Source organism: Lucilia cuprina, chromosome 4, assembly GCF_022045245.1.
Source record: "Lucilia cuprina isolate Lc7/37 chromosome 4, ASM2204524v1, whole genome shotgun sequence".
In the NCBI taxonomy this organism is placed as follows: Eukaryota; Metazoa; Arthropoda; class Insecta; order Diptera; family Calliphoridae; genus Lucilia; species Lucilia cuprina.
The window spans coordinates 813,333-822,469 of NC_060952.1; the positions used below are offsets into that span (position 1 = coordinate 813,333).

The 9,137-nt window shown below is 28.4% G+C and overlaps 1 protein-coding gene across 1 annotated transcript; it reads right to left on the reverse strand.

Annotated features, from left to right (window-relative positions):
- Positions 1–1,785: 1,785 nt before the first annotated feature.
- On the reverse strand, positions 1,786–8,929 carry LOC124419602 (piggyBac transposable element-derived protein 3-like). The gene is made up of 2 exons (XM_046949756.1): positions 7,732–8,929; positions 1,786–1,856 (listed from the first exon to the last, which is right to left on the reverse strand). Exons 1-2 carry the CDS (start codon positions 8,927–8,929, stop codon positions 1,786–1,788), a joined length of 1,269 nt encoding a protein of 422 aa, XP_046805712.1.
- Positions 8,930–9,137: the final 208 nt, after the last annotated feature.

The following is a 9,137-nucleotide window of genomic DNA, read 5'->3' on the forward strand; positions in this document are numbered from 1 at the left end:
TTTATGTTAGCCTGTTAATAATGGGATAATTCAAAATTATTCGGTTATTCAAATAAGAGGAAACTGGAAGTTTTTTATAGCTTTACGAAAAAAATAGTAAGTACTTTTTTGTAATATTTACAAAAGTTTCGTATAAAGTACGAAATATTATGTAATAAATTTAAGAAAATTAACATAATAATAATCATATTATTATTAAATAAAAGTTCATCACTTTTTTAAAATTTATGAAAAATTCACGAACTTTTTACTTAAAAAACTAAAAACTCGTGAGGATGATAATTTTTTAAATAAAATTCGCATTAATTTCGTAAATTTTACCATATCAATTCAAAATTTACATTTTATAACTTATGTAAGTTAATTTTTCTAAGATTATTTTACATAAACTAAAATTGTTCGTACAATTTCGTATATACTACGAATCAATTTAGTTGTGCGAAACAACGAAAGATTGGAACAATGTACGACATTTTTCGTATATAGTAGGTATTAATTATTTTCAGTGTTTATAATTAAATTAAGTTAATTCATTTTAGGTTCCAGAATTCATACGTTCCAATTAATTATTGTATAACTATTGCTGATTAACTTATTAAAAAATTCCACAAAACTTATCAGGAATCAGACGTATTCCAATAAAATATTTTCAAATTTTGATAATAAGTTTTGTAGGTAATGCACTTATTGCATATATTACTTGGTAATGAGTTGTCTGTATCAATAACATAAACATAAATCTAATAAGGAATTAGTTAGTGTTTCTAACCGTAGTCAATTTTTTAAGTTCTTTCAAGAAATGTTGATATATACATTGTGTTGAAACCATTCCAGACAGAATGATAAAAAATGACAAAAATAAGTAGTTATCAACCCAATAAGTAAATACTTCCTTTTTTAGAAAATATGCAGTAATTTTACTGTTAAATATTAAGTTTTCTTAATCGGTTAATTAATGGAAATTATTCGGTTTATTCGTTATTTATTCGATTAACCGAACGACGATTAATAGTTTGAATTCCCTAATATGAATTTGGATTGTATGAATCTCATTTTATTCATTAGTGTCTAGAACTTGTTAAGAATTGATTGACAAGTGTAAAATTGGGTGAATAGTACATTTTGAGACATTTAAATATTATTTTCCTAGCATTTCGACAAAATCTTATCATTAACAATTTACGTATGTTGCAATAGATTCTTTTAAAAAATAGAAATGTTCTAAAGTTATTCAATAAATCTTAATTGAGAAAAATATTTTTTATTTGCACTGACGTTAATTAAACACATCATTAGTTTTCATTTACTTGATTCTTCTTTCTACGAATGTCTCCTTAAGTGATGCTCTGTCTGACAACGTTGTCCTTCTTTCTTGACAGTTTCTTAGTCCTTACTGCTAATGTCCTCGTTAATGGTCTTTATGAAAAATGTATATATTTTGCTTTCACTTTTCATTTCCATGAATATCATAAAATTTGCACCTATTTAATCGTTTTAATGTACAATAAACAACAACAAACTGTCACTAATGTTAGCAACTACACGCTATCATCATCGTCAGAACGTCTTGCTATTCATCCAACCACCACTCGTTTTTGTTTTAGCTTTTTTAAAGTAAGTAAATTGTTATGAACACAAGTCATGTCCTATTGAGGCTTGTCATTATATTTAAGAATACAATACAAAAACCCTCATTATAAAAAATAAATAAAGAACACTGAGCAGAACAAACAAGAACGACAAAACGAATCTAAAAATTTAGTAAACGACACTTGGAAATGCATATTAAATTAAAGATTCAAACAATAATTGACGTTCACTTTCGACGTCATCTTGAATAGTGGTGGTGGCACACACTGAGAAGATACATAGTTAAAGACAAATTTAGCTAAATTTAATAAGTAAAGAAAATGTTTACCATATAAAACAAATGCATACACCCAAAATGGAAACTTCTAATTTACAAAAGTAAATTATTAACAAAAATTATTATTTGATATTAAATGATACATTTAGACAATGAAAAATGTTACTGATATGAATGTACGTATATAGATAAATGTTGTATTAATCGTCTGAATATGTACCTCTAAGTTAAATCTTAGAATCTGAAGGTGATAGTATAGAATTATCTTCCACAGTACTGTTTTTATATCTGTATCATAACTTTTAATAAATATTAATCCTCATCAACTTAAACCGTAACAACGCATAGAAACAATTCAACTTCATTCAGCATTAAAACTGCCATACAAATGTGCATGTGTATATATATATATATATATATATATATATATATATATATATAATATAATATATATATATATATATATATATATATATATATATATATATATATATATATATATATATATATATATATTTCCGTCTATTTGCCTTTTGTAAAAAGAACGTATCTCAATTTATCGACAAATGAAAATAATGTTGAATGATTTTAGATTAAAAAAGATTGCTGAGATAAGATAATCAATTTTGTTTCGTTGTGATATTAAGATATAACCACATATACATATGTATGAATATATTATAAACTTAAAAAAATACATAAGTTGTTTTTCGATTAAACAGGGGAGATATGTACGTGTATCTACGTATGTATATTACATTAGACAGCTTTAAAAAACAATTTACAATTTTTGTTCTCTACGGAATTTGTATAAACTTATAAAAGAAATACAAATTTCATTAAAACACGATAATAAAAACACAATTATAAACCAAACTAATGCAGGGGTTCTAACATACCTATATACTTCATGTTATTTCAATTAACTCCCTCACTCCTTCGTTAACTCCTTTTTTATAGCAAAAGTGCTAATGGAAATTTTTAAAGTTTTAATTAAAAAAACTTATAGTGAAGCTGCTTTGAAAGCAATTTTAAATTTGATATTTTACTTTAAAGATGCATTAAGGAAAATCAAAAATTTCAATATTTGTTTAAAAATGCCTAAGTTACCGGTCGTTTCCTAAGATGAAAATGAACTTACTGTATTATGGCTATATGAACCACAGTCTTACTTATTGTTACAGTTTTACTTTTTATACATGTTTTTGATCATATTTATAATAACCACGATAGAAATACTTAGATTGGAGGTTTGATTTTGTTGATTATTTTGTACCCGTTACTCATCGAAATATTTGTAAAAGGACCATAAAAGTTATATACTGGATCCTTATCAAATTCTAAAACTTTTTAATTTAAAAAATAATTAAAAATTTTATTTTTTATTATATGGTTCAATTAAACGCAAGAATATTTCAGTGATTACATTTTCTACCTCTGGTTATGATCGTTCTTTTCGAAATTAAGGAGCAGTCTAATAAAAATACAAATATAGATACATCAGCGCTTACATATTTACAAATAAGGACATATGGACTTGTAATAGAGCATATGCTTGTATTACTGCAAACGTTATTGTTCTTTTCTTCAGCTTTATACAATTGTAAGTAAAGACTTTGAACATTGAGCCACTGCTTTTTTATATTTCTAAGCTTTTTTGTCGACTACTTTCTAGGTAACGCAAATGGTATGAAGTAGTCATTACTCATGTTGTGGAGTAAGTACAAGTCATTACATGTTTTTAAGCTTTCACGCCTTTTTTAGGGATTTCGACTCTAAATTTTGTCATTAGGTTAACACTTATTAATCACTTATTTAATCTAATATTTGAATCATGAAATCTTCAACGCTTGTTAAATTTGTCATTTCAAATAAGAAAATGCAAAAAAAAAATTGAAAAGGTCAAAGGGCATCCCGCAATTCCCAAAAATTGGAATGAAAATCCCAAAAATGGGATTTTTTACATTTTTGCCCATAGGGTCCACATTTCTTTCAGGGCTGGGAAAATACTTTTGGAGTAAATAGAAAACATATTGAGGTTTCCAAAACTGCTTTCAGTTTTCTGATCCCAGCTTTGGGATTTTAGAACATGTCGCCCAAAGTTGAAGTTTTGATAAAAAATAGGTCATATTCGGAAGGACGCAGTGGCAACATTTTCAAAAAATAGGACAAGTTTTTTACGCCAAAGCGTTCTGAGATACCTTTTAGAAAACTATAAAATTGTTATATGTTCTTAAAGAAAATTTTATTTTATTAATAAAAGAGTTAAGACACATTTTGGGCAAAAAAACGGCAAAAATCTAAAATTTTTTGAATTTTTAAATTAAAAACGTATATTTTTGGATCTGTAAATGATATTGATCTGAAATTTTTGTATATTATTGGAAATTTTGTTGTCTAACTAACAATTGAGTCCATTTGGTCCAAAATTACGCCCGGTATTAAAAAAAAGGCGGACCAAGGTATGGTAAATTTTGTATCACTAAATTTTTAAATGCCTATAACTCGGATATTATATGAGATAAGTAGTATGTCCAAGCATGTTTTTTCAAGATCTCGTCGAGCGCTTTCAGAATATATAATATATTTGGGTGAAAAACAAAAAAATGGCACGAGTTTAAAAATTTTACATGTCGTAGGTACCCTACTTTGAGCCGCCACAGCCCCGCAGATGCCCTGGGGCATCTGCGGGGTTCATCTTCAAAACTTAAACTCGAATACTCCTTGGCTACGCTCACGCCAAATTTTATCCCGATCGGATCAGCCGTTTAGAAATGCCAGATTTATTTCCAAAAAATTTCCATTCTGCCCCACTGTGGAGCGTTGCGTGTAGTAGTTGTTGCTACAATTTGCTTCTATTGAAAAATTTTAATGTTTCTGGCATTGCTGTTGATTCCTATGATGACAATGGTGTTAGCTTTTCTTAATTCATTCATACATAAACTTTAATTCATATCAAAATGAAAAAATATATAAATGAAACAGTTTCTTGTGTGCATTTAAATACAAAATCAGACAGACACAGTTGATCTCTATGATTGTTATTAACACTCACAGTTTACGCTGGGCACAATATTTCTTTTTAGGTATTTAAAAAATTTCGAAGATTTTCTTGAAACTATTTTAGTACGTATCTGAATAAATTTATTGGATTTATACCTATACTTGAAATAGGTCCTTATGTCATTCCAATTCATTTTCGGAAAGGCCCTGGACTAAAATTTTATATCAATATTTTTTAAAACAACAAACGATTTGATCTGAATAACAAGTAAGAGTGCTATATTGGCTGTGCTGATTCTTAAATACCCTCACCAGCAAATTTATTTGTATTAAAATCTATTTAAATATCTAATTTTCAGATAACTTGACAAAATTTTGTGTTTCCGTTGTGAGAGTACTAACTTTTATTCATGTGTGAAACAAATTTTGATTAATATTAAGTTTCGGTTGTGGACTTCGTATGTAATATATGTCTTATTATGGACCGATTATGCAAATGCGAAAAAAAAATAGCAGAATTATTTGTATATTTACAAATTTATTCCTGTCAAACATTATTCAGACGTCAATATTTAAAGTTAACTAAAATCGTTTAAGTGATTTTTGAAACTATATGGATGAGTTGTGACCAATTATGGAACGATCCGGAATCCGGAATTTCGGAAAGTGATTCACATGTACACAAAACCTATTTGTGTAGAACTTTATCCGATAACTTCATTATTCAAAGAAATATATGCCTATAGGTGATTTTCGAAAGAATTGGCAGAATTGTTCATTTATACACAAAACCTATTTTTGTCGAATTTTATATTTAAATGTACAAAACTTTTTGTTTATACCGATATATGTGAGGGAGTTATTAACGATAAACTAATTTCCGGGAATATGAACCTTTGTATTGGGGCTCTGGGAAATTTTGAATCAATTGTTAAGATTTGCAACAGTTTCTAAGAAAACCCAGATTATAAAGAATTTATAAGGAAGAGTGTTGAAAAATAAACATTAGAAAAAAAGCTACTACTTTACTTTTTCTTACAACCTCTTCTGGCAAAACAGCTATGTTTTGGACATGTGTACTATCTGAAAAAACAGGCTTGGAATTATGAATAATCTGTAAAGTAAGAAAAAGTAAAGTAGTAGCTTTTTTCTAATGTTTCTTTTTTAACACTTTTCTTTATAAATAACTATAAAAGTACACAACAGATTCATGCGGATATATTAGGGCAACTATTTTAATTTCAAATAATTGCAAAAAGTTTATATAAAGACTACTTTCTGATAGCAAATCTCAATCTAAAATTATTCTTAACCCTTTGACGGAGATCAACTTTTGGCACCTCCTCTGTTTGACAAGATAAGAAAATTCGGACAACACTAAAATGCTAGAAATTAAAAAGATTCTTAAACTATAAATTTAATATGATAATGTATTAATGTCATTACTTTACTGTAAGATTTTATGAGCGGTAAGGTTAAGTAAATTTCATCACTTTCCATTACTGACATAATGACTAAAATAAATATAATATGCCTCTTTTAATAACGGAATTTAGAACTCTTTTCTTAAAAAAATTTAAGTATTCTCTAGATATAAACATTTTTAAAATTATATTAATGAATGCCCTAATAAAAACTTAAATGTGTTCTAAATACAACCATACTACCATGGGTATTCACATACGTGCAGCTGTTTATATACATATGTATGTATTAACCCTTAAATGCTCATGGACTCGGATTTTGTTTAAAAAATTATATGATATGTAATTCTGTGATAAAAAATCATCTGCGTCATCATTTTTTTTTTTTTTAATTTTTTAAGTGGTATTTTTTAAAAAAACTGGTTGTATCTTAGAAGATACACTGAGCACTCTCCCTATTATAGTTTTCAAAGAAAAGTATATATAAAATCGTATATAAATGAAACAAATTTTATTGTATTTAATATTTTTATTTAGGTAAAGTTAAAAAAAATAATATAACATTTTAATAATTCATACATACATTAAAAATAGAGGATAAAAATAAAAAATTTTACAATTCAGCACATAAAAAAGAAATATATATACATCTAATTATGATGGTATTTATAGAAACAATTTTTTTCTGAAGTTAAACATAAATTTACCTTACATTTAGTACAAAAAATTTTTGTTTGTCCTGAGCAATTTGGTAGTTTGCATCTTCCTTTTTTCTCCATCGTACTCCAGTGGTCCATCATATCCAGTCTGGTGTCCTTAGGAGGTCCTTTTTGAGAATTTGGCTTTCGACGTTTTGCCTCAAGCTGGCTTTCAAGAGTAGGTCGTCCACGCTGGGAAGTAGATTTTGTGTTGCAACTAAACAAAGCGTCAGCTACTTCCATTTAAAATCTATAAGTCTCATTTCCTGTCTTTTATCGTCTTTATTTATCCGCCTGTGTAGTATCCAAGCGTTTACGCAAGTCATATCAAGAAGATGATAAAATATTCTATTGGTCCACTTTCTGCTTTTCATCACGATTTTGTGACGGCTCATTGAGCTGTCCATTAAGTCAACGCCTCCCATATGACAGTTATAATCCTTTATAATTTGTGGACACGGAATATTTTTTTTTGTTTTGTCTTTTTTATCATATCTTTTTACTGTTACAGGTTCCTTATCTGGATTTTTACTATCCAATATAGGTTTTTCCCCAACGTAAGTTGAAACCAGGTTAACAATTCTGTTGTCTTTCCATGACAATGATGTTATGTCCATACCATAAATAGTACAAACAAATTCCTGACTCGTTCCTCGTTCATATTTCATCATGACTTTCTCATTGGGGAGCTTACAATTTTTGATTCGGTTTCGGCGAATTGTACCTACAGAAAGTATACCTTGTGAACGCAAATACACTAACAACGGTATTGTTGTATAAAAATTGTCAAAGTACACTACATAATTTTTAAATCTGGGTACTTCACGAAGTAGGCGCACAACTATATTCGCAGAAGGTTGAAGATCCGGTTCTCCTTCAGCACAAATTTCATTTGATCCATTATATATTTCAAATTTGTATGCATATCCCATTGTATCGCACATAACATAAAATTTAAAGCCCCACTTTTTCGGTTTATTAGGCATATATTGCTTCATATAATTACCAATTTTCGAAGAGCACATTTGCTCGTCCACACATAACCTGCTCAATTTTGGAACGGAGCCGAAATTTCTATTGAGTGATTCAATAATAGGTCTGATCAGATAAAGTCTATCTCGATTAGGATCATCTCGAGAAGGTTTTTTATCCTTATCATTAAAATGTATAATTTCTCGAATTTTTTCGAAGCGCCTCCTATTCATCTGTTTTTTTATAATATTAACGCAACGGTCTTCTTTTTCAGACCAATAATCTCGTGAATTTGGAAGCTTATAATAAGACATATAAAAAAGAATTCCGATAAATTTACGTAGTTCCGATATGCTAAAATTTATGTTATCTATTCCTGAATATTTTATAGACTCGTTAACTATATGTTCCTCCAACGATTTTGGAAACAAGTGACACCAAACTTTGTATGGGGTGTCCAATGCTTTTATATTGTCTGGAAGACTTATATCTCCCCCAAATTTAACTTGCTCTTTCTTAAATTGTAGGTTACCCTTTTTCCACAAAACCTTTTCAAACTCGGAAGACTTGGGATTTATATTTACACCACTGAATTCAGAAGAAAATGTAGACCAAACATTTATAGGACTAGTTTGTAAAGAGGATGTAGAAGGCATTAAATTGAGCTCTTCTGATTGTTCGTTATATATATTCATATCCATATCCTGATCATCATTCATCATTTTGACAAAAGAGTCATGTATAGATTCTTCAAGTTCAATATCTTCGTCAGATTCAGAGTCTTGATCTTTTTGCAAAATTTGTTGCATATTAGACGTTCCCTGTATATCATTGCTCTCATTTTCGGTGTCAGTGTCACTTTCGTCAGTGCTATTGTAAAGAAATTCATCGCTATTGCATAGCAATTCGCGTACTTCTTCATCCGTTAACTTTCCTTTTTTGCAAAATCTTTTAAACCCTGACATACCTCAAAAATATTCTTAAAATAATATAAAGTCAATGGAAATAATAAAATAATGAAACTAAATTGCAATATAATCAATGTATGCTTGAAAACAGTCAACCAGTTTATTCAAAGCACAATCTATGAATGAAAATAAAAAATAACGCAGCAGGAAATTCAAATAAAAACGAATTTCAAGTTTGGGGGCGAGTGCTCAGTGTATCTTAGAA

What these genes read in the sequence shown, in the direction of transcription:
- LOC124419602 (XM_046949756.1), bottom strand. Translation starts at nt 8,929, where the DNA reads ATGTCAGGGTTTAAAAGATTTTGCAAAAAAGGAAAGTTAACGGATGAA. An exon ending in AGTGTATTTGCGTTCACAAG is followed by an intron (nt 1,857 to 7,731) that starts GTATACTTTCTG and finishes GTATCTTCTCAG; the next exon opens with TGTGTGCCACCACCACTATT.